The sequence below is a fragment of the Caretta caretta genome, chromosome 13, assembly GCF_965140235.1.
Source record: "Caretta caretta isolate rCarCar2 chromosome 13, rCarCar1.hap1, whole genome shotgun sequence".
Taxonomy (NCBI): domain Eukaryota; kingdom Metazoa; phylum Chordata; order Testudines; family Cheloniidae; genus Caretta; species Caretta caretta.
In genome coordinates, this window is record NC_134218.1 from 17,657,321 (window position 1) to 17,682,882 (window position 25,562).

The following is a 25,562-nucleotide window of genomic DNA, read 5'->3' on the forward strand; positions in this document are numbered from 1 at the left end:
GCTATCTGTTCTGAGGTTTGGTCTACACATGGAATTTTTCTACTGAATGCATCCAACGAAGTGAGCTGTAGCTCACAAAAGCTTATGCTCAAATAAATTTGTTAGTCTAAGGTGCCACAAGTCCTTTTCTTTTTACATGGAAATTGTATCAGCATAACTGCATTGGTCAAGAGAGTGAAAAACTACATCAGAGTTGCTATAGCTATGCAAGAGTGCTGTCAACATAGCTACCCACATTCAGGGAGGTGTTTCTACACCAACAGAAAAACCCTTTGCCAGCATAGGCTGTGCCTACACTATGGGGCTATGCCAGAATAATTATGCCAACGTTGTTGCTGTAGTGTAGATATACCCTTTACCAATACCATGTGTCAGAAGCAGGGAGATGAGGGAGCCAAGACACTAAGAACTCACTGCTTCAGTGCAAGTCTGGCTATCACAGCGGCCCCAAAGCACGCAAACCATCTGGTGCAGGATGAATTACCAGCTCTAAGACCGTATGTACCGACTAGGCCCCAGAACCTTGTTCTCTTTAGTTTCTTGCTGCAACTGAGGCTCTGGCTCTCCTAAGTTGCCAGTAAGCAACACCCACCTTCCCAGGTGCATGTATTTGATTATGACCATCCAGTTCTGTAAAGTAAAAAGCCCAACAAAACCTAGACAGCTTTTAGAGCCCCCAGCCACCATGTCAGAATCTCATGCAAAGTAGGTTTTAAGAAAGGAGTCTCCAAGGAGGATGATTGAGGGGTAGTTTTATCTGTCTGAAAACAAGTTGACAGTTGGGTATTTTCCTCAATTTAACCATTTAAAAGCTTCCCAAGATATTGGCATCACCTCATGCCAGGGTCTGCATGCCATGTCTAGAACAGGCTATCGAAGTATTTTGTTATCTCCACTACTGTGGTATTTCAGCCCCTCAAAAACACTAATGGATTTATCTTCACAACATAGGAAAGCATAATCCTCATTTTACACATGGGGTGCTGAAGCCAGATCAAATGACTTGGCTGAGGTCCAACAGGAAATCTGGTTAAAACAGCTTGGATTTCAACCTGATGCCTAGAGGCCCAGGCTCTGCTTAACCACACAACCGTCCCATTCATATACAGACAGAAGCACACACTTCAATCCATTTAAGAAGTTACCTCAGTACTTTTAATGATTTTTAGTACAAAAGAACCTTCCACATTACAGCAGTGGGTTGAACCCAGCTTGCATGGGGTGAATACAGCCATTACGGACACAAGAACACTAGACATAGCATGTTACTGCATAAAAAGAGGTCAAGATTCATAGATGGTCAATCCCTTCCACTGAAATGGCTCATGAGCTTTGAGAGAATAAATTACTAAAGCTCCATGGCATGTCTTAAGGAGGCAGGACATGCAGTATTTCTTACTCCACGCAGAAAGAGGGAAGTTTGACCATGAAGTCAGAGCAGAGCAATGTGGATACAACAGCCTAGACTCAGGATATTTTGCTGTTACTGACAAACGTTCGCAATATTAACAGGAGCTTTCTGCTACTTCACAGGGGAACTTCTGCTTCATGCTGACATTGACAACTCCTTCACCTGTCAAGGGAAAGTGAACATTTAGTCATATGAACTCTGCCAATTTTACAAACAGTTAAGGCAGCTCTTGTCACTTTGCACTTCTAGAGTGACACATGGGAGTTTGAGCCAGGATTCAACCTTTTGTGTTGTGTTTTCCACAAGCTAAAATAAGGAACAGCTACTTCTCCCCCTCCATATCACTTAGAGCATCTTAAGACCCAATGCAGCTACAGCAGTAAATGCAAACTTAGTAGAGCAAGACACCCACATAATGAACTGAAAAAAGCAGACTTATGTTTAAATTTGCAAAGGATTTTGGAAAAATTAAGACTATTTGCTTCTTCACAACAGATTGAACTTTTCAGTCCCCAAAGGGAAGCGTATAAAGGAGGCAAACACCTTGAATGAAAAGTTGAGGCACTCAGTAATAATCTTCAACAAAAACTCTTTTTACTCATTGAAGTTAAATTTGGTGTTAAGACCAGTTTCAAAGTAATTTTGACTAAATAATATTCTTTTCCCCTCTTAACTGAGCTTTCTATCCACAAGTCCTGTGACACAAACACTAGTCACTAAAGGATATTTAAGCACCTAAGCAGTTGTAATTTTCAAGAGCACCAAGATGCATCATTCCCATTGATTTCAATGGGAATCAAGTGGTAGGTACTTCGGAAAATTCCACTAGGCACCTGTCTGCATCTTAGGCCTCTAATACTTTTTTAAAACCTGGCCCACATTCAGTCTTTCAGCCAGGATGGGACCTGAAGTACTAACAAAAGTTTACTGACGACCCACCCACAAACACATCATAAACAAGTGAAAACAGCAGAAACCCCAGCCATACCCCTCTCCCCCCCAAAAATAAACTCAGTCACCTTTAATAGAGCAGTAATAGCACACAAGCTATTTTTACAGTCAGCTATGCCAATGAAGCTAGAACAAAATGTAGGTCATTGAAGTTACTAGACTGGTACAGCAGTATCTGCAGGTCCCATGAAAACATGGATTGTGCTCAGTACTGACCAGCTAATGTTTGTTACGCATGTTGAAGACAGTTTATATATAGTCCAAGTGTTACTGAGATGTGTGCAAAGAGCACCCTCAATTGCTGTCTGCCTTCAGAGTAGCCTGCATTTATGTGCAACCATTTTGGGCATACAGGCCATGGGCATGGAGCTCTATATATGTAATGAATTGGTATTTACACAGCAACATGAACAGGGAAAGCTCTCTGCATCTGTGGAATCAGACAGCCTGGCTAAAATGCAAGTTTTGGTCAGCATTGCCGATCTGATGGGGAAAAAAGTCTGAAGTCATCACATTCCACAGAACATGCCTTTCAGGTTGTCAAACACTTTTTTAAAAAAATTAAAACCACAGTTTACCTTTAGAAGATCCTCAAGTCTATGTTTATGGACAACGTAATAGTTCCTGCAGGAGAGATATTGTACAGGAGAATTAATGACTTTCAAGGGCAGCTGGCATTTAAAATATTCAGTCTGCATCTTAGAAAGTCTATGATCTACAGAGCAGCAAGTGGGTGCATTTGCATGACAAAAGGTTTATTTTATATTCCACATTGAGTGCCATTATTAATCTAACTGAATTGCTAAGAACAAGTATCAAATTATGAAACAATTTGAACAGCAATACAGGAGAGATGCATGGATCTGAAGAACTGGGTTTTTTTTACCCACAAAAACTTATGCCCAAATAAATCTGTTAGTCTTTAAGGTGCCATCGGACTCCTCGTTGTTTTTGTGGATACAGATTAACACTGCTACCCCTCTGATACTATGCAGCTGTTCCTACAATATACTTCTGGTCCACTGCTCATCCTATCATTTACCCATTCCGTTCCAGGTCAAACTATTAAGCTACCACAATGGGATCTGTCTAACAGGATGCAAAAGAGATAAGGTGGGTGAGGTAATATCTTTTATTGAACCAACTTCTGTTGATGAGACAGACAAGCTTTTGAGCTTCACAGAGCCTTCAGGTCTCCACAAAACGCAACACACCAGCAAACCCTTTTTTGCTTCCACCCTTGACTGGCCTGCACTTCATGGGAAGTTTGCAAGACATTTCTCAATGCTCCCAGACTTCCAGAAATGTTCCTCATTCACAAACCATTTGCAAAGCTTAATGACCACAATCAACTATGTGCCCATTGCCATCCTGCAACCTGCGCAATGGTAGATTGGCTGGGCCCTGGCTTTTTGTGTTCCTCACCACTGGACATGCACTGCTGTTTACATGCAGTATTTGCCACCGATGTCTAAGGCTGGCAGACTTGGTCAGCAACGTATCTGGGGGCAGTGGAGGGACAAGATATTTCTGCAGAAAGGATGCATCCAAAGAGAAAGGGGTGGTGTTTTTTTCAAATGATACCTAAACAATGTTTAAAAGGCTGCAGTCACTCCTACTCTGGAGGCACTAAGCATAAACTTCTAGCCTGAAGGTAAAGGAATTAAATGTCTGTCTTGTCTATTAGAGCGTAAACTCTCCAGGGCAGCATCTGTCTACTATTGTTTGTACAGTGTCTAGCATAATGGTGCCCCATTTCCAGTTGGCCCTTATGCACTATCATAATTAATAATAAATAAGTGGGATTCATGACTGCTTTAGAGCCAGTCTCTCCCTTGAAGGGAGAAATTATTTGAGACTACTGACAAAGATATTTATTCAGAAACTTACCACTCTCTCCTAGTAGTGGCTCACAAGTGGCTTGTTAACCAGGGCAGTGTCCTCTCTTTCCAAGACTCTTCAGGTCACCATGTCACCTTTCTCTCAGTGAGCCAGGTCTCCCAGGCTCACATTGCTCCACCCTTGCTGCCATGGACCTAAAAAGTACAAAGCCATGGGGTGGGATTAACTACTGAGTATGAGTCAGTGGAGGGGGAGGGGGAGAGAAGAGAGGAAGGAGAAAGGGCCCTTCCCTACTGGTGTATCAGACTGAATCTGGCTAAAGCAGTGAAAAATCAGCACTGTCGCTCTGATGGGGAAAAAAGTTTAGTCATCATGTACACCAGTGAGATCTCAGCACCAGAGTGAGCTGGAGGAGGGAAGTGCCAGGGCAGCATGCGAATGACATCCTAGTTTGCATGCAGTTTCAGCAAGGCAGACACATGGGACGTATGTAGCTAACTGGTTATCTGCACATTAGGCTGGCATACAACTGCACAAATGCACTTCACTTTTTTAATACATCAGCCATAAGAGTACCAGTTACATGTTTCAGATGAAGACTGCAGCACTTCTAGATGTTACAGTGGTAGGTGCTATAGAAGCCTAAGATAGAGGAGTCAGTTGTTTGGTCACATGTGGAGAAAGGAAAACACATGCTGAGAAACAGGTGGAAGAGAAGAAACAGTGTTATAACGGCAGATAGAGACAGGGGTTCACGAAAGAGCAACACTTTTAAAGATGGGTGCCTAATATAGCAAAGAGAGACTAGGATACTGGACAGAGAAAGTGGCAAAAAGGATGCAAAATAAGAGTAGCTTACATCTGTTGGCTGGGGAAATGGTGATATGGCTGCCCTAAGCAAAGTTTCACACTATTTACATGCAGGCACCAAGAAACAAACTTGGAAAACAGCAGCAAAAGGTATTTATTCATAGACGGACTTACGGCTGCCACCTCCACTAGGGTCAGGAAGGGCAATGGACACAGTGGGTTTGTAACCAGAGCACCGGTGCTTCCTGCTGGTTCTACTCTGGAGCCGCACCTGGCCTCGCTCTCCCAGGCCGGGTCCCCAGCACATGTTGCTCGCTCCTGCTCGCTGGACCTGAGAAGCAGAAGACCGAAGAGGCACAAGAGATTTAGCCCCGCTGGCCATCCGGCGGGAGCAAAGCAAAGGCCGCCTCCCCGGGCTGGTGCATCAGACACAATCTGGCTTAGCGCAGCGAAATCAACACTGTCGCTCTGATGGGGAAAAAAGCTTTAGTCATCACGTGCACCGGACTGCGGGGGAAGCCCCGGCGGCGGGACCAGGGAGCCACCAACCCGGTCAGCGGCTACACACTCCCGGGCCCTCTTACGGGGGAGCGACACGCTGCTGGGGGGCGGCCAGCGAGAGGGCAGGCTGGAGCGGCAGGGGCAGCCGCTAGCGAAGGACTCCCCCAGGCAGCAGGGCGCTCCCGCTCAAGGGCCGCGGCCGAGCTGCAGCCGGCTCCCCGCGGCCCTTGCGGAGGGGACGCCCCATCAATACAGGCCGAGTGCCGCAGCAGGGGCTACGAGGCACTGCTGGGGCTGGACAGGGGCCAGGCACCGGCGCCGACGGCCGCGGATTGCATTGGATTGCATGCCACCCCCCAGCCCCGCACAAGCCACTCACCGGCGCCCTCAGCGAAGGGAGCGAAAAGGAGAGCGCACGCCCGCAACACGTCCTTATATAGCGCACTGTGCCTCACTGCGCATGCTCCACCCAAGCGTACCTGGGAAACGTAGTCCCAGAGGCGCCCTCTGTGTCGGGCCACGCTCGCTCCACCACGCCCGGGCTCACCGCTCTGGGCGCTCGCGAATCGGGCTCCCTCCCCGCTGGCTAGTGTGGAGATAGACACAGAAAGGCTCAGCGGTTGTGCAACCCCCTATTGTAGGAGCAGGAGATGGGCCTGGGGTGCAAGGGTCTGGTTTGTCCCTTCTCTCTGGCAGCCACATGCCAGGGCGGGTCTGGGTTGCTAAAGCCCCATCAAGCAGGTCCTGTGCCCAGGTGGGCCTGAGACCACTGGGCGGGAGTCTGGACAAAGACAGCGAAGAGAAAGCGTAACGTGTCCTGGAAAGCAGCGTGCCTGTTTCATTCCAGTCCAGTGCTTTGCTGTGCACGAATCACAGTTTTCGCATCAAAAGCAAGCAGGACTCTGACATTTAGCACGTCAGTGGTTTCAGGGCAGCAACTGTGGCAGTCAGAGGTCGAGCTTGTGCAACGTTTCGTACAAGAAACCCTCCCCAACTGTTACACGTTCAGAAAAGCCCTGAGCTGCAAATCTAAGGGCTGATCCTGCTGCAAGCTGCTGAGTGCTCTCAATTCCTGGTGAAGTCAATGAGAATCAATGGCACTTAGCACCTTGCAGGATCAGGCCCCTAATACCTCCATTGTAGTAGAGATCCCTCCCACTTATTGCTAATGGTGGCAGGCCAGTATAATCTCTTAATCCTGCATTTCCCTATATATCCTGTCTGGACTGTGCTATCTGAGGCCTTCACTACATTGGTGTTCCACAAGATGCTCTTATTTTAAAAGAAACAATGGGTGTGCTTATAGATTTTCTGCTACTCACAGCTAAAGTTGTGGGCTATATAATCCAGTCCCTTGTGCGGTGGATAAAGAGGCCCACAGAGAAAAGAGTCACCAATGAAATATGTTTAATAACAGGTACGGCCAGTTCAAAAGGACTGGGTCGGCGTTTTGCTTTAGAACTCGCCCAAAAAGGTGCGACGCTTGTCCTGTGGGATATAGACACAGATGGTAATGAAAAGACTGCAGTGCAGGTGAGGGAGCTAGGGGCCAAGGCTTATGCTTACACCTGTGACGTGAGCCAGCGAGAGGACGTCTATAACACTGCAGAGAGAGTGCGACGGGAGGTGGGAGATGTCACCGTCCTGATAAATAATGCTGGGGTTGTAGCAGGGAAACCGATCTTGCAGTGCTCAGATGAACTTCTGGAAAGGACCATGAAGACTAACTGCTATGCACATTTCTGGGTAAGTGTCATTTAGTGCAGAAAACCAAGTATAAAATGATTGAGAGGCAGGGTGCTCTTGTGCATTGGGCACAGGCTTGGAAGCAAGCCCTGGTTTCTGTTCCTTACTCTGCTGTCTGACCCTAGAGAAGTCACTTTACCTCAGTGTGCCTCTTTCACTTATTTATGCTCTTTATTAGAGACGAGGTGGATGAGAAAGATTTTTATTGGACCTTCTTCTGTTAGGGAAAGAGATAAGCTTTTGAGCTTATACAGAGCTCTTCTTCAGTTCTGCTCTTTGTGACCGGGACTGACTCTGACTACTCACTCTCCAGCACATCCTGAAGGCAACCGATGTGGCCTATTTTAGACCAACGGCAGAAGTGAATTAGAGTCCAGCGCAGAGAGAGATGTGGCAGGGCCCCTCTACCTAGGAATTCACCCACCCCTTTATCCCTGAAGGCCAAAGTCTTGGCCTTCAGGACATGCTGCAGCAGAACCCATCCAATTGTTCAGGGATTTGGGACAGGGTGGGTTCCCTGTATTTGGGTGCTGTTGATTCACTGTCTGACTTTGGACATTGAGGTGTCTCAAGGAGAAGGGGTGGCGCAGGACAGGGGGCTGAGGGAAAGGGGCAGTGCATCGCGTGCTCCTCCCAGGGGCTCTCGAGCGATGGCAGCACAAGGGCATTGCATCACAATGGGGCGGAGAGGTGGGGCGTTGGCAGACGGGGAGCATGGGCTACTGCTCCGGGGCCGGGCCATAGTTTGGATGCTGGCACTGTCCAAGGGACCCGAGCTTCTGGACAGGAAGTGGCGGGGGAAGTGGGTGCCCCCCAGCCACTGGCCACCAGTCCCCAGTGCACTGCACCCCCAGGCTGCCCGAGCCAGATGCCACAGGCCAGGCACTGCTGGTGAGTAGAGCCCTGCACGATTGTATCCACATCCAATCCACTATCTGCAGAAATGGTCAGTGGCTCTCCATGGATTTGCAGGGCTCTATAATGCATAGCATCCAGCTAGAGCTTGAAGTGAGCACGTCCGGTTGAGACAAGCATCAGAAGGAGGATATTTACCAGGGCTGTCCCACAACATTTTGGCACCTGAGGCGGGGAGCTCAAATGATGCCCCCTTGCCCCCTCACTTGGGCCAAAACTTTAAAACTCTGGGTCCTAGTGGTGGCCCCCTACAGTCTGGCACCAGAGGTGGCTATCTCAGTTCGCCCCATGGTGGTAAGGCCAATCCTGCGTGCGGTGCAGCCTGGGCCTTTGGGGTGGCTGCTTAGGGAAGTCCTTTGCCAGCATGCCTCCTTGGCAGCTGGCCCTTTAAAAGTGAAGGGAGAGAGGCAGCTGCTGCCCGAAGGTGGCCCTTTTGCCTGGGAAGGCTGGTTGCAGGCCTGTAGCTGTCGCTGCCTCGGCTCAGGGCCAGTAAGTGGGAAGGTGGGTGCTGGTCGCCTCTGGGCTGGTCTCCCTGAGAAGGAGGTGGTGGCCCATCCTGCCTCCCCCGGGGCCTTGCGAAGTGGGAGACGGGGCAGGGCGAGGCCTCCGGGGCGCACATCCTGGGTTTCCCGGAGCAAGCAAAAGGCAAGCCAAGTGCAGGAGGGCGTCCCCAGGGAGGCGTGAGAGCTGTGAGCAAAGCGGGTTGTGTGGGAGCTGCCCCTGTAGGGTGCGTGCAGGTAAGGCACAGGAGCAGGAGGCAGCCTGTCCTGGGTGGTGCGTTGCGCCTGGGGGTGGTGCGCGGGGTTTTGTGGCGGGGGGTGTGAGTGTGGCAGGGGAGCTTTGTGAGGGTCCCATTTCAGGAGACAGTGTGTGGTGAGGGTCACAGGGGGTCGCAGGGGGGTGGGGAGGAGGCTTAGGCGTGGTGTGTGTGGGCCAGGGGCTGTGGATGGTGGTGCAGGGTGGGAGTGTTGGTGTGGCAAGGGAGGGGTGTGAGGCTGGTGGTGTGGGCGTGAGCATGTTGGGGGGAGAGGGAATCGGCAGCATGGAGCAGGCAGGGCATGTCTGTGTTCTTGCTTAAAGGCAAAGTGGTAGTCAACAGCGTCTATGGCCATACCACCCTGAACATGCCTGATCTTGGAAGCCAAGCAGGGTCAGGCCTGCTTAGTACTTGGATGGGAGACCTCGTGGGAATACTGGGTGCAGTAGCTTTTGCCTGCCCTTGCCACGTTGCCTGGCTGCAGGTCTAGGTCTACCTCCAGCACATTTGCCGCCTCGTCCTCACTTGCTTCTGCAAAGGTCTCCCAGGCTGTAGCCACCTCGCCTGCCGCAGCCGAGGGTAAGGGCTTTGGACGCCCGGCCCCATGGCGTGTTTGTTTTCTTTACCAGCCCGTGCTCTTGCCCCCTTGGCAGCAGGTGTGGGAGGCCAGCTGGCTGAAGCGGTGGCAGGCACCCCAAGGCCTGTTTGCCCTCGCGTTTCCTACCTGCTGCTTCAGCTCCACCGGGGGGAGCGGAAGGCTGGAAGAAAGGAAAGCTACAAGCCTTACAGTGCGATTAGGAAAAAGAAAAGGAGTACTTGTGGCACCTTAGAGACTAACCAATTTATTTGAGCATAAGCTTTCGTGAGCTACAGCTCACTTCCCACAACATTTTGGCACCTGAAGCGGGGAGCTCAAATGACACCCTCATTCTCCCTCACTTGGGCCAAAACTTTAAAACTCTGGAGCCTAGTGGTGCCCCCCCCCACAGTCTGGCACCGGCTGCCTCAGTTCGCCTCATGGTAAGACCAGCCCTGACCATTTTTTACTACAATCTCTGCCTTCTAAATGGGTCCTGGCATCACAGTTTAACATTTGAAATATTAGTTCCTTCTTAACCTTTTTGGAGGCAGGTTGAGATTCCCTTTTCATTGGGAAGACCCCTCTACTCACTGCTAGAGTTCAATATTTTGTAGTACAAAAAATTCCAAAGATTTGAGTCAGGGTTATCAATAGATCTCAAAGCACTTTGCAAAGTTGGATGAAGGGAAAATGTAAGGTTCAGAAACATTAAGTGACTTGTCCAACAGCATACAAATGCAGTGAAAAAACTGGGAATAGAATCCAGGTATTCTAGTCCTGTACATGATACAGTCTAGATCACACTCGCAGCTGTTTTCCTTCAGGTCTGTATACTACTGTCTCATTTTTAGACTAGGTAGTTATACAATTTGTCATTTTATTAGTCCAAGATGAAATTTAGTATAAAAATTACATTTGGAGCAGCTATCCCCTAGCTAAAATTAAAAGTAATGGCAATCGGTCATTGTACTCTAAGGCTTGATAAGGTCACCAACAGAGAACAGAGATAACCCCCACTGGGGTGGGTTTATATCTTCCTCTGAAGCATCCTGCACTTGTTATTGAGAGAGATCAGATACTAAATTAGATGGATTGCTGATCTAATACAAAGCAGCAAGGTTCTCATGCTCATATTTTTTGAACCAAAACATTAGAAAATCAGAGCATTGAATCCAAAAGCAGTAAATTATCATAACCCTTCCTACATGTGAAAATAGACCCTGTGATCATTTATGATCAAATATTTTACAGTTTAGACTATGCAGAACCTCAAGGTCCTGTGGGACACAGTTCAGGAGTGAATTGATTGTTCTATTTTGGGGTCTCTCCAAGGAGTGTTATAATTTATTATTTTTATTATAGTAACATGTAGGAAGCCCAGTCTTGGACCAGGAGCCCCTTAGCTGCTGGACAAACAGAATAAAAAAAAATACAGTCCCTGATTCATTCATTACAAACTCTCAAACTCACCCTAAGCAGAGTTCAGGGGAAAAGAAATTTCCGATTTTCCAAATCTATAAAACCAACATTTTGAATTGGTTTTACTCAACATAAAAGTGTTAATTTATGGCCAAAAATTAAGTCAGATTGAATTTTCCAGGCTTTGAAGTCTTGATAAGATCCCTTTAAATATTTCTCCACTAAGTAACTTGACTCTTCCCAAGAGAAAGGCATTGATCTTGAATGAGAACAGTCTGTCTCATAAATGGCACACTCAGACATGGCTGCATCAGTGATTTTATATCCATAGATTCACCTTAGTCAGGAGAACTGAATGGTCATCCATATGTTTTAGAAATACTTTGACAGAGCGGGCCACATAGCATCTGTGAAAACACACTGAAGGTATTTCTCAATCTGCATTGCTTGGGCAGTGCCAGCTCAGCTGTGTGTGTTTAGAAAAGTCAGCCAAGCAGAGTGTTCCAATCCCTGTGATAACATATACATGCCAGGGTGGTTTCCAAGGTAGAACTCCGAGCTGCCGCCCAGAATTTCCCTGGTGAATGAAACCTCCTCTGGTGGCCAGGCTAAGATCAACAACAAAAGAGTTGGTGTTGAAGAGACACTGCAACACAGCATAGCAAGGGGGAAAGCTGAAGAACCCTCCCCATTCATGTCTTGGCTTCACGTCGATGAGCTTTGAGAAGCAGAGTGATCAATCGGAACCAACAAAGGATTACAAAGTGAGCAGTCCTGGGTTCCACGTCCCACTATGCTGATGACTCCCTCTATAGCTCCTACCTATGTAACCGCTCTGTGCCTCAGTTTCTTTGTGTAAAATGCACATTGGTTCTGCTGAGTAACCAAATATAGCTATTTGGTTGCTCAGATCTACCAAGTTACAGGAAGCTTTAGCACCATTTGACTTGCCACACTGGTTTTTAAGCCAACTCACCAGCCTATGTTTCATAATTGAGATTCTTGTGACAGCAGCCAAACCAAAACCAAGCCAAAGAAAACTAATGTCCTGAAACCCTAGTGGATGAAGAGGATGGTTTAAGGATGTTATTTAAAATCTGACAAAAGTGCAAGAAGACATCCTGCAAATGTGTGTACTACACTGTGAAAATATACCAAATTCTCTCTACAGAGCTAGCCAGAGGAGAAACCCACGTGAGGTATTCTGTGCTCACTCTCTCAGAAACAACCTAACCCATGTGGTTTCATCCATCTCCTTATTTAGGGGGATCATATGGCGATATAGTGCTGAGTGCATATAGGCATTATGCAAAATGTTGTATTATAAAACTGTCCATTTAAATTCTGGTGACAATTATTGTTCAGTATGACTTAGGTTTGTAGGTGGCTAATTCTGGAAAGTAGCTTATCAACCAGGACTTGGGGAAATGAGGTCTGGATCCCGTTAATCCCAGTTTCACAGCACTGAAAGACAATCAGATGAAGGACATTTTAAGAGGATTGCAGCGAAAACTAATCTTGTTACACCGCAAAACCATCTCACATGTGCAACCGAAAACTAACTTTAAATGGGCATCAGTGTTTCCTAAATTGGCAGGATAGGGGAAGTGGGAGGGGCTAGGATAATCAAACACATGGCTGAGACACATGGCTGGATTTACTTGATTTCCCGGGGTAACATTCAGATTTTTTCATAGAAATCTCTTTGGCTGGAGCAGTGTTTAAATATGGTTTCTTAACTCACTTTGGGTTGATTGTAGCAGGGCCCTTATGAAGGCAGAATAACGTTTGTAAGTGCATGATAAATGGTCAGAACCCACCTCAGCTCCCATTGTTTTTCACTTTTGGATGCAGACAGAGCTCCTCTCTGAGATTCACTGGCTTCCAGCCAGCTTATGAAAGCTTTGCTGGATTCCAGCCATGTACCAGTGCATTACCCAACAGAACACATCTCCCACGTGACAGCCGCACAGTTGTCAGAGTGCTCACTCTCTTGGCATGGATGCTTTTGGCACAGCACTGGAAGGTAAAGATGCTTCTGGGCTGCGTCTGCATTTTAGCTTTGTCTACATTAGAGGTGGCTGTTCTCCTACCAGTGCATCTCCACCAGTGGGAGCAACGATAGGAGTGGCTGCTGGCATTGGAACCACTCCATTGTCTAAGCCTGCGCAGAGCAGCTCTAGCCAACAGGATGGTTACAAGGCTGCTGGCGGCCTGAATTACCCTGATGCTCTCGTTGCTGTCCACAGTAGGCTAATATTCTCAGTGCTCTACAACAGTGGTTCTACAACGCAAGAGGTCTTCCAGGGGAGTGCATCAACTCATCTAGATATTTCCCTCATTTTACAACAGGCTACGTAAAAAGCACTAGCGAAGTCAATACAAACTAAAATTTCATATGACTTATTTATACTGCTCTATATACTAAACACTGAAATGTAAGTACAATATTTATATTCCAATTGAGTTTATGATTATATGGTAACAAGGAGAAAGTAAGCAATTTGTCAGTAATAGCGTGCTGTGACATTTGTATTTTTATGTCTGTTTTTGTAAAGCAAGTCATTTAAGTAAGATGAAATTTGGGGGGTATGCAAGACAAATCAGACTCCTGAAAGGGGTACAGCAGTCTGGAAGGGTTGAGAGCCACTGCTCTACAATCTGGAAAACCTTCATTTGCAGCTGAACATTAAAGGGATGTGTTTTCAACAACCTCTAAATGTGAACACCCTGTATGGCAGACTGTCATTCTTTTGCTCAAGTGCCCAAATAAAAGTTAATAAAACAAGAAAAATGTCTGAGTTGCTAAAACAGACCACACTGGTTTCTGCGAGATCCTTAAGTGTTTAGCATATAAATGGCCAACTGCTAGGTATGGGCTTGAACCAGAACCCTGAATCTGAACTATTTCAAACTTGGATGGAGTTGAAATCAAAACAACAGCTTTGGCCTCTATGTAATAAGAAGCTAAACCAAAACCACAGAGCCAAACACCCCCAAACGTTGGGCAAGTTCCAATCCAGGTTGTAATTTTACAGCTCAAGCTCATCTCTCCTAGCTGCCTCATTTTAAATCACATGCATCGTTGACTTGAAAGCCATGAAAAATCTCTCATCTGAAATCAGCAACGCTGCTCAGGGGCTGTGTGGAATGTTCATAAAAATACACCTGTCAGCATCTTTACTGCATGTTGGGAAAATCTCCATGCAGCTGCCAAATCAGAAACATTGATCATTCGGAATAAGGAAATTGCAAATGCCTAAAAATCATCTACTCCACATAATGGAATAAGGGAGAGTAAAAGAAGCTGCTTCTCTGCAGTAATAGTTGAGCCATGAGTCTTTTAAGCTGCAGCTAAGAATAGAAATAAATGTGTGTCCTAGCAGAGCATCAGCAAAACAGACCTTGGAGCATTGTACCCACTATCTTAGATGTGCAAATGTAATAGACGAATGGTGCACATGAATAAGCTTTCTTCTTTCTGTCCATACAGACTGTCAAGGCTTTCCTCCCAAAAATGATGGAGCTGGACCATGGTCACATTGTGACGATAGCAGGATCCTTGGGCCTCTTTGCAACAGCTTGTGTGACGGTCAGTAGCTATGGATCACCAAAGTGTGTGGTTTCCTTTCACACACACTCCCCCCGCTCCCCCAGCAGCTGGTGCCACAGACCCCCCCAAGATTCAATCAGGGGTATTTATGGTATAAGTCATGAACAGGTCATGTACTGTGATTTTTTTGTTTCTTGCCTGTGACCTATCCATGACTTTTACTGAAAATACCTATGATTAAATTGTAGCCTTACTTTTCAGTTGGAATTAATTTCATGGGTTGATTAGGCCCCCCAAATTTGGTTGATAAAACAGGAAGCATCACTAGGGAGGTTGTAGGTTAGTGGCCCGAGCACAGCGCTGGGATACTCCGAAGTTGTAATACCACCTCTGACACTGGCTCTGGGGGGCCTTGGGCAAGCTACTTAATCCTTTCCAGCCTCAGTTTCCTTATAGCTAAAAGGCAAATAGTAATCATTACCTCCATCACAGGCACCTGGAAAGTCTTAAAGTGCTATGGCAAGCACCCCGATTATTTTCCCAGCATATTTCAAATGTGTGTTGTGGAGTTCAGTCTATTATCCATATTAAAAAAGTAGGGTGTTTATTGAGAGATCTGCTTGTCACAGTAGCTTATTGGTGCTAAAACCTCTAAATATGTTCTCAAGCTCTGAGCGCAAATTACCTGGAATGTACAATAAAAATAGGACATTAGATGCTAATGGAAAGGCCGTCAGAAGCAATCTGATGGCCCAAATTTGGTAAGGGATGGAAAATGAGGTCCCTGAAATTAAGAAAAACTGACAGGTGATTTTTCTTCATTATAAATACAAGATTTTTATGCATCCCTTTAAAGTGCAGTGACAATATTTATTAGGCATTTGCAAAGTATTACAGGAGCAATATTAATGCAGAGGTTGGATTTTAAAAAGCTAGAATGATGGTGTAAATACACCTCACTTCTCAGGTCTGCACTGACCTGATTTGTACGGGGAAGTGAGGCTCACAATTGTGCACACTGCACATTTAAGCGCTATAAAAACCTGGCTCAGAGTCAGATCCAAGCCAATGGAAAGACTTCCATTGGGTTTGAGATCACATCCTTAGCTCATTGGCACCTGCAGTTTATCAGCAGGCATTGCTAGTAAAAGGCATTTCTCCAGGGGCAAAGACAGACATTCTCCTGGATCAAAGAGATGAAGGAGATTATAGAACAATATGGTGGAACAGACAGGAGTTTAAATCAGAGGTAAAAAGGAAAAATATTTTGAGTACAGCCAACTCACTGAAACCTACGAAAGCATCCTTGTGTCCCATTTACTTGGGACCATCCTTTGGCCCATAATATTTACCTCTTTTTTACTTGAGTAACTAGTCAAAGCTCAGGCCCAGAGGATGTTCCAGCTGTGAGCAGAAATTGATGTTGGTGTCTGATGTTTTCTTTGATGTTTTTTAATCAATCAATCAAGGAGTGTATAAAGTCCTGCTTCTCCTAACACAAGAGGAACGGAAAAACGGGATAGTTCTTTGTTTACAGCCTCAAGCTTCTTTATCCAGCACCAGACCCAAAAGTCCCTTCTCTAGTTTCTTCCAGGGTCATACACCAGGTTGTCCAGGCTCTCGCTCTCTCCCAGTATGTCTTGCTTCAGTCTCTGTGTATTCTCTCAGTTTCTATCTGCACTTCAGTTTGTCCCACCCATGTTTAAACAGTACCCTGTCAAAACCCCGCACCCACAGGCACCGGCTTCCTCCTTTCCCAGGGGGTGCTCCATCCTTACCCACCCCAGACCCCACCCCCACTCCACCAAGCTCCTGCCCTGCCTCTTGCTGCCCAGTTCCACCCCCCGCCCCGAGCATGCCGTATCCCCGCTCCTCCCCCTCCCCCCAGCACCTCCTGCATGCCGCAGGAGAGCTGATTGCAGTGTGTGGGAGGTGCTGAGAGGGAGGGAGGGAGGGGGAGCAGTTGATCAGCAGGCCCACCAGTGGACAGGAGGCATGGGGGGAGGAAATTGGCAGAGGGAGCTGGCTGCAGGTGGTGCTAAGCACCCACTGATTTCCTACATGATGGTAGTTTCTGGGCAGACTCCATTATGCCGTGTTTTAGGTGCGGCCGCTTAGATGTTTTGTACAGCTATATTAAGGGTGCGTCACACCCATCACAGTTTCAATGAGATTTTAACCCAACCCATAACAATATTGAAAGGTGGCATGTGGAAAACCAAGCAGGTCACAGGAGTGTCCATTTTCAGTGCATGTTCAAGGGAATGCTTTGGTTCAATGAGCAAACCTGCTCTGTGCAGAGAAGCCAGCCTGCTGCACTCCCGTAGCTAAGCTAGAAATTGCCATCTACTACCTAGGAGTGTTTCCAGTAAGAACAAGCCTCTTCCCCCACCTACCACTAGCCAAAGCCTCTCATTTCCTGCAGGATTACTGTGCAAGCAAGTTCGCAGTAGTTGGATTCCATGAAGCTCTTAGCCATCAGCTGAAAGCCAATCGAATCAATGGAGTGAAGACTACTCTGGTGTGCCCCTGTCTTGTTGACACGGGCATGTTCACTGGATGTAGAATCAGGTAAAACCATTTACATTTGACTCATTCGCAGACACATCATACCTGTCCAGCTGCTACCAGGGTCAGTTCCTCAGTTGTTAGGGAACCTGAAAGAACAACTCCAGCTGACTTTGTAGACAACTAGAATCAGCAGACACCCCCAACATTTAGCCTTGCAGCAATTCTGCCCTGGTTCAGCTGCTCAGATAATGGAGCAATTAAACTCTCCTTTAATTAGCCTAGCGTACTTGTCCCTTAACATTACTGAATTATAGCAGGTTGGATCACTAGTGTAGAACACTGATGTGTTTTTAAGAAAGGGCAGACAGCAAAATCAGAATGTAAAGCTGGCATCTCTTGATAAAAGTAAAGAGAACTTGTAAAATCCTTACCTACAAAAATGAAAGTATGAACCATCCTTCCTCTGAGGGGTGGATGCAAATGAGAGCTTCTGTGAGAATACTCAGGCTAGAAATGGATCATCTAGAATGATTGGCCATGACCAAGAAACCAGGGGAAAATTGTAGCAAACTTTGGCAATTCCAAATTGCAGGAACTGTCAGTACTCACATGTTCCCTCAAGAACAAAACATTTCAAACTAGAGTGAACCTTCTGGATGATACACTAACATGAAAATAAAGATTACCTTCCTGTAAGAAAGGGAGGAACCCTATACTGAAATAGATTTCTCCATTTATAAGACCAGATCCACATTACAGCACAGGACCAGGAGAAAGGATGCCCTTGTTGTATTCCTGACTCTACCACTTTGAGATCTTGGACAAGTCACTCAGCTTCAAGTTTACCTATTTGCACAATCACAGGAGCGTTAATTGCAAAACACCTGGAAGCCCCTGAATGCAAGGTGCTAATTTTGTGCAAAGATTTTTATTAATGAAGTAGCCTGTATAGAATTTGCAAAGAGTGCATGATTCTCTGGCCAGGGGGAGTGGGCATAAATATCCCACGATATGAGAATAAATTCCAGGTGATGAAACACGACAGGGTATATAGTATTTCTCCCCACCACATAGGAGTAATATCATAAGCCATCATACCTTTTAAGTGTGTTTTGCAGGGTTAGGGGCTGGAGGTAGGCCTCCCCTCTCCCGCCACACTCATGTATAACTGAATTTTAATGCTGAGCTCCCAGTTCATCTGTCCAAAGAGGATGAGCACCCAGTAGACCAGAACTCAACTAATGTGGAGGTGTTCAAAAAGAACTACAGCTTGGGTACGAGACCCTCATGTATGGCATGTCTGCACTACAAGTGCTATAGTGGTACAGGTACAGCTAAGCTACAGTTGTGTATGACACTTGTTACCATGATGGAAGGGGTTTTTCCATTGCTGTAATAAATCCACTATCTCAAGAAGCAGTAACTAGGGTGATGGAAGAACTCTTCTGTCGAACAAGTGGTGTCTATCCCAGGGTTTAGGGCAGCTTAACTACATCTTATGGGTCACTTGCTGGTTTAAAGTCGCATAAATGGTGACTTCTCTGTAACCTGAAGTCTTTAAATCATGGTTTCTAACCATCAGAGGAGTGAACTTTTGGAATAGCCTTCCAAGGAAAGCAGTGGGGGCAAAAGACCTATCTGGCTTTAAGATTAAACTCAATAAGTTTATGGAGGAGATGGTATGATGAGATAACATGATTTTGGTAATTAAATTGATCTTTAAATATTCATGGTAAATAGGCCCAATGGCCTGTGATGGGATGGGATCTGAGTTACTATAGAAAAGTCTTTCCTGGGTATCTGGCTGGTGAATCTTGCCCATATGCTCAGGGTTTAGCTGATCGCCATATTTGCGGTCAGGAAGGAATTTTCCTCCAGGGCAGATTGGAAGAGGCCCTGGAGGTTTTTCGCCTTCCTCTGTAGCATGGGGCAGGGGTCACTTGCTGGAGGATTCTCTGCTCCTTGAAGTCTTTAAACCACGATTTGAGGACTTCAATAGCTCAGACATAGGTGAGAGGTTTTTCGCAGGAGTGGATGGGTGAGATTCTGTGGCCTGCGTTGTGCAGGAGATCAGACTAGATGATCATAATGGTCCCTTCTGACCTTAGTATCTATGAATCTATTTGAGGACTTCAGTAACTCAGCCAGAAGTTAGGGGTCTGTGTCAGGAGTGGTGAGGTTCTGTGGCCTGCCACGTGCGGGAGGTCAGACTAGATGATCACAAGGGTCCCTTCTGACCTTAAAGTCTCTGAATCTATCTCAGGGGTGTGAATTTCTCACCCCCCTGCACGACATAGGTCAATTTAAGTTTCAGGTGTAGACCAGGCCTCAGATAGTAAACCTAGAGTCATGACTGTGGAGCACTACTCACAAATGTGCTCTGTGCTTAATGTTGGTCATTAAATTAAAACTAAACTGATAAACAGCTTACAAAAGGACCAGATTCAGCATGCAGCACAACTCCACTAAAAATCAATGGCGTGGCAATTGAGAGAGTTGCAACCAACTTCTGCGTTTGGCCCAGTTTGTCAAGGTGTATCATTTCAGGTAGATCAGGCAACTCTCTTCCTTGCCTGCATGAAGCCAGACTCCCAAAACACTGCAGATTTGGTCTGCAGAAACGAAGCTTTTTTAAAAAAGATATCACATGACGCTGTTCCATTTGAGAGTCAGCCCCTACACTTTGAATGGAACAATCATTACTACACAAATTCAAAGGCTCACTAAAAATGACCGTTACCTTTGACGTTAGCATAATATAAAGAACTCCGCAATTATTGCTAGTAATCCTTACCAGGAGCCGGAATTGTTTAAATTCATTTAAGCCAGGAGCACTTGAAGTTGTACAACACCAACAAAGGTGATATCTGAGCTAATAACGTAAAAGCTTTGTTATCCAGCATGTTGGAGGAATGGGGGTGCCAGTTAGTCAAAAATTATAGTTAACTAAGAGTTGTACTTACCAACGGAATACCAATTTTCAAAGAATTAGAATACAATAAAATGAATCAAGTATAAAATAGTTTACAGCTACTCACCACTCCAGTAGTCGTACTGCACTGCAGAGTGGTTGGTTTCTTGAAGCACTTAGGTGTATACAGGTAAAGTTTTCTCTACAGGAGGTTATCTTAGGACACTACATATCACTATGGGCAGTGCATGGCATACACCCAGATCACTAAAAATACACAACATTAAACTATACTGAACATAATTTAATCCTTGGTGATTCAGAAGGCACTTCAGGATCTTGCAGTGCCTCAGTCATCATCAATCACTGTTGTAGATGTAGGTGGTGTAGGAGATTGGGCTGAATCTGTAATGACTCAGACACACCCTGGAAGTGGCTTTTTTAAATAAACCCCTGATATCAGCTTGTTTACGTGTCTTCTGCCATTTTTCCATAAAAACAGTGCAGAATGTGCAATTACATAACCTCCTGGGCAGTATACTAGTCCTGGTTACTAAATTGAAGACTTGTATTGGGAGATATCAGAAATGCTGGTTAATAGAGCTTTCCGGTTGATAAAACGCTGGATAACAGGATAACACAGCGTTTACTGTAATTAGAACAGGTTGACAGGCTAGACACCTTGGTTTATGAACTCCCCTGGATCTACCTAATATGGTTTAAAAGGAAAGGTTGACACTTTTCCTTTATGCAGTGGTGGTTTCAGTAGGGTTATACAGAATCTAATTTCCCCCAAATTACTGATTTCTTTCTTAATGAAATACTTACCAATTGTTTTTCTAGGCAAGAGCTGGATGGTCTTCTCTCTCCATTAAAACCAGATGACTGTGTGAAGACAGCAATGAAAGGAATACTGAATAATCAGCCCATAATATGTATCCCCAGAGTGATGTACTTTGCAGTAGTTTCAAAACAGTAAGTATTTCCACTCGGGGAATTGCAGCCACATTAATTCATTTTGATGGTACTCTGTTTCAAGATGCAGTTAAAAGTGAAATAATTGGCTGTAGTGTTATCTGATGGTCCCAAAATGGCTAGAACATTCAGATTTAATGGAAAAGCATATCAGAAGGTTCTGGGTCTGCTACTTAGGAAACGCTATTCTCCCCTCTGCTAAAAAAGATTGTTTTAAATATGCAAGATGCTACACCTACATCTTATGTTTGAAATAGCAAAAACCATGGAGGTAAGATGTTTTAGAATAGGAGATATGTAAGATACTCTATCAAAGGCTTTTTCAGATTGTCAGCTACATTACATTTAATGTTTATCAATTAGCAGTTTGGGGAATACGTCCTGAAATCTGACAGGGAGAAGATGGATTATTTAATAATGTTCTAGCTTTTTCACCTTTAATCTTACAAATTTTTACTGTATTAGAATAGTGTTAGTCACATACAAGATTCTTTTCTTTCTTTGGATGGAGAAGGTAGCATAGATATCCTCTTGGGTAAGTTTTGTTCACCTTTCAATATATTATTTAGATCTAGTCCACAAATTCAATCAAGGCCCTAAAAAATTAAATGAATAATGATCTGAGAAAATTAAAATCTTTTCTTAATTACTGAAATTTTATTTCCAGCCTCCTACCATGGGATGTTCAAGTTCTTGTTCACAAGTTTTTGGGTATTGATAAGTGTATGCATCCATTCATTAGACAAAGGGAAGCGAAACGCCATCTCGTAGCAACAGGAAGATGAAGATTGGTACTTGCACAGATTTTTTAACAGCTTCTGGAACACTTTCTTAATCTAAACTCAGCTGGGAAAACCTGGTGAATAAAATCACTTCAGTGTAGAAACACTTAAAGGTCGCATCTTATATTGATCCATACTTGCTCTTTTGGTCTACGTCTGCAGGCTTTCAGGAGAATTCTGGCGACATCCAGCATTTATGTAATAGTTACTACACACAAGGGGGAGGGCTAGTTGAATGGTATAAATACATGCATCAGCACCTGATGCTTGGTGCCTTCACTGCGCACAGGCACTTCTGAACATCCCATCCTTTAGTCTATGCATTAGAGCCGGGAGAGAGATCAGGTCTTTGACTTTGCTCCAAACTGGAGTAGTATTTGGACCTAAAGTCCCAGGAGATGGCAAGGAGATGAGGAGAATACGTCTTTCCGGGATTTTTTTTTTTTAAATTGTTTTCTGGACTTCTTGGCCACCACACTATAAAGCAGGGGAGGGGTCATGTATTTTCAGACATGCTTCCCTTAGCTGCTTTTGGATGGGAAGTTTTATGCTGTATGTTCTCAGCTGGGGATAAGAGTAAGGGGTATGGGAAAGAATCCTCTCGTAGATCTGGATGACTTCTTTTGAATTTTAAAAGTTATGAGAAACAGGAAAATTTCAAAAAAATGTATTTCCCCCCACCTCGTTTTTCATCAGCTGTATCCACTTGGTTATGGGGATATTCCATTAGAAAGCTGGGAGAATCTTACAGGATGGCTGCTTGAATGCCCGTGTTAGGACTTTATAGGAATACCCAGGGTCCTTGTTAGTTAAAGCTAGGTGTCTGGTAAATACATGCTGTGCACATGCTTGTTTTGTGATGTGGATAGATGCTGTGCCAGGGGAAAACCCTACCATCTCCGAGACAGTCCCTTGCCCTGATAGGACAAGGGTTCTTGGGCTGGGAACAGACTAGACAATTCTCTTTTAGTTGCTGCTTGGACAGGCACTTCACAGATGGAACATTTGTTTACATGCTCCACACCCTGCTGCTGTGAGGCAGGGAGAGCTGACGGTTCCAGAAATCACTGGTCTGCTCTGAAGTTTGGAGGAAGGCACCCTAATCTAAAGCTGCTCCCATCCCAGTAGTTTGTAGGATTTGTGCCTAAAGGCAATGGCTGAAGAGAGAGCGCTTGCCTCAGCTTGAGGCAGACCACTTGGTGACAAGAGGAAGAGGCATGGCTGAGCAGATAGGTCGTCTCAGTTCCACTACACAGGAGGTAAACCACTGCTGTGGATACGAGCATGAAACACAGATGCCATTTATAAATGTGAGAAGATTCAATGTGAAGCACAGTGAAGCTTGTCTTAAGTGTGTGTTTTGATTTCAATGCTGAAAGTTGGTGTAAATTGAACTTTCTCACCTACCTCACAGGGATGTTGTGAGGATTAGTGTCTGTACAGTGCTAAGAACACGTAAAGTGCTATATAAATGCTATTACTACCATGTGAGAGAAAGCAAAGACTGAAAAGAAAGATCACAGTCTCAATTGCTGTTAGTGTAATTGTTAAGAGACTGATAGATAGAACAGGACTAGATATTTTAAATGTTAGATTTTCCTTACACTCAGTCACGATTTGAAAGGCAAACCCAGTACAACAGAACCTCAGTTATGAACACCAAAGTTAAGAACTGACCTGTCAGCACACACCTCATTTGGAACCAGAAGTACACAATCAGGCAGCAGCAGCAGAGATGAAAAAAAGCAAATACAGCACAGTGCTGTGTTAAATGTAAACTGCTAAAAAAAATAAAGGGAAAGCAGCTTTTTTCTTCTGCATCGTAGTTTCAAAGCTGTATTAAGTCAATGTTCAGCTGTAAACTTTTGAAAGAACCACCATAAGTTCAGAGTTACGCACATTTCAGAGTTATGAATAACTTCCATTCCCGAGATGTATGTAACTCTGAGGTTCCACTGTATTACTAAATTGCATGACCTTTTGGTCTGCAAAGCTTCTCCCCTTGCTGAAGGTTCGTTAGGTTCTGGGACACTGAAATTGTTATAGTCAGTAACCCTAAACTTAGACAAAAAGATAAACCCAGAAAGATTGTATTAATGAGAGCAGAAAATGCTCCTGGACTGGTTCGACTGTCTGTCAAAATCTCCCATTGCATGAAAAAATAACTTAAACCAATTAAACCAAGAGTCTGATGCAAAGGCATGTTTTTAGAACTATAAATCTTGCAGTCTACTTATATGAGGCTCATTAGCAAAAACAAGACTTACCAGAATTATAGACTTGCAGTGGGATTTTTACTTCAATGGGAGGAGTTTGGCCAATGGTGAACACTGTACATTTTAGTCATGTGTATGCACGTTTTTAGGGTCTAAGAAGATCAAAGCAATAGGAGTTTAGCATAGAAAAAGTCAGAGGCAGTATTGCCTCGTGGATACTGGAGAGGGATTCAGAAAACTTGGGTTCTAGTTTCAGGTCTGCTACTAGCCTGGGCTGGGCTAGTCACTTCAACTTGCTGGGCAAGTCACTTCAACGTCAAGAACCTTAGTTTCTCCATCTGTAAAACGGGGAGAATGATATGGCCTCCTTTGTAAAGCACTTCAAGATCTACTAATGGAAAATGCTTTGTAAGAGCTGGGTATTTATTATACACTTGTCCTATCCTACTCTGCATTAAGAGTAGACTAAATAGAATAGAAGGACTAAATAGAATATAAAACCCAAGCAATAATGTAACAAAGCAGCTCGAGTACAGCTCCAGGTGAAAAAAAAAAAATGCTTTCCTTTTGCACATTCTTGGCCCCACTTACCACCCACCTCCCCATAATCTGATGTCCTGTTATCTGGCTTTGGGCCAGGGACCTTATCCTGTGTCTAATGTCCCACATACACATATGGTGCTAGTGCGTCTAGGAATGCATTAGGTATTTGACAATGGACACATTTGATATTTTTTGTTAAAAGTTCACGTGGAGCACTGTCATACCTCAACAGCTACACAAGCCAAGACAGCCAGAACTGTAGGCTGGCCTGTTCAGCTTAGTGAGAAGAGTTACCCAACTGCAGAACAGAGACCTATGGTGACCACCTGCACCATCGTTCAGGTTTTCCATTATAAACGATTTTCCAGGGAATTTCTAAGTTGTAAGAATTTGCAATACAGAGTCTCAGCCTAGCAAGTCTTTTTTTTAATTTTTAAATTTACAGCATTTTAGTTCTACAAATGTAAAAAAACTTTACAATGCTTTTTGCACTTATAATGATCAAAAACAACTTTGATTTAATAAAAATTTGGTAAGCAGTTAATATGGCCCAATTGCTTAATAATGTGAACAAAATAAGGTTTAATATGGCCGAGACATTTAACTTTGAATAAACAGCATGTGCAGTAACTGCTTTTCAGAAGAACATTTACTTCACATACTGCATGTGGATATTTAGGAAGAGCTGCTACAGGTTACCAGTTAAATATACATTTAAGGTAGTTCACATCCAAATGTTACACTGTTATGTGTCAGTCTATGGTGCCAATTCTTGCTGCTAGAGGGAAGGTTTTGGGTGTTTAAGTAGTACCCCCCAAAAATTACTCAGTGCAAAGCTAAGATTATGACACAAATTACAAGCAAGCAAGAAAACTTAAAAGTAGAGATCTAAGTATTGATATCATTTCAACCTGCTGTGCCACGTTGCTTTTCAAAATCATGTTATAATTTTGTAAGGCTCCCATTAATGTATTTAAGCTAGACATTGTGGCACCAAAGACAGAGAGCGTACCCATATTACTTTTGAATTTCCTTGACCTAGCCAGTTTGTCACAACCTCCACATTACTAAAAAGTAGTTATTTATAGGTTATTGATTAACCATTGTACAGTTACTTCATAGTTTTACATTACAGCCCG

General features: G+C 44.6%; 1 protein-coding gene, 1 long non-coding RNA gene and 3 other non-coding genes across 5 annotated transcripts; 1 reads left to right on the top strand and 4 right to left on the bottom strand.

The window, feature by feature from the left end:
- Positions 1 to 1,132: 1,132 nt before the first annotated feature.
- Positions 1,133 to 5,963, bottom strand: LOC142068354 (uncharacterized). Its single transcript, XR_007352645.2, has 5 exons — positions 5,895 to 5,963; positions 5,189 to 5,345; positions 4,253 to 4,398; positions 2,941 to 2,986; positions 1,133 to 1,573 (listed from the first exon to the last, which is right to left on the bottom strand). It is a non-coding gene; the product is annotated as an uncharacterized LOC142068354 (long non-coding RNA).
- Positions 2,792 to 2,885, bottom strand: LOC125622686 (small nucleolar SNORD12/SNORD106). Its single transcript, XR_007352775.1, has one exon. It is a non-coding gene; the product is annotated as a small nucleolar SNORD12/SNORD106 (small nucleolar RNA).
- Positions 4,497 to 4,588, bottom strand: LOC125622689 (small nucleolar SNORD12/SNORD106). Its single transcript, XR_007352776.2, has one exon. It is a non-coding gene; the product is annotated as a small nucleolar SNORD12/SNORD106 (small nucleolar RNA).
- LOC125622685 (small nucleolar SNORD12/SNORD106) lies at positions 5,430 to 5,521 on the bottom strand. The gene has a single exon (XR_007352774.2). It is a non-coding gene; the product is annotated as a small nucleolar SNORD12/SNORD106 (small nucleolar RNA).
- Positions 5,964 to 6,805: 842 nt separating the features above from the next.
- Positions 6,806 to 22,243, top strand: LOC125622253 (retinol dehydrogenase 10-like). Its single transcript, XM_048820121.2, has 5 exons — positions 6,806 to 7,261; positions 14,426 to 14,524; positions 16,911 to 17,056; positions 20,751 to 20,882; positions 21,550 to 22,243. The coding sequence occupies exons 1-5, from the start codon at positions 6,806 to 6,808 to the stop codon at positions 21,665 to 21,667; spliced, it is 951 nt and encodes a 316-aa protein (XP_048676078.1). The 3' UTR covers positions 21,668 to 22,243.
- The last annotated feature ends 3,319 nt before the right edge of the window (positions 22,244 to 25,562 follow it).

What these genes read in the sequence shown, in the direction of transcription:
- LOC125622253 (XM_048820121.2), top strand. Translation starts at nt 6,806, where the DNA reads ATGGGTGTGCTTATAGATTTTCTGCTACTCACAGCTAAAGTTGTGGGC. An exon ending in ACTGCTATGCACATTTCTGG is followed by an intron (nt 7,262 to 14,425) that starts GTAAGTGTCATT and finishes CTGTCCATACAG; the next exon opens with ACTGTCAAGGCTTTCCTCCC. An exon ending in TTTGCAGTAGTTTCAAAACA is followed by an intron (nt 20,883 to 21,549) that starts GTAAGTATTTCC and finishes TTTTATTTCCAG; the next exon opens with CCTCCTACCATGGGATGTTC.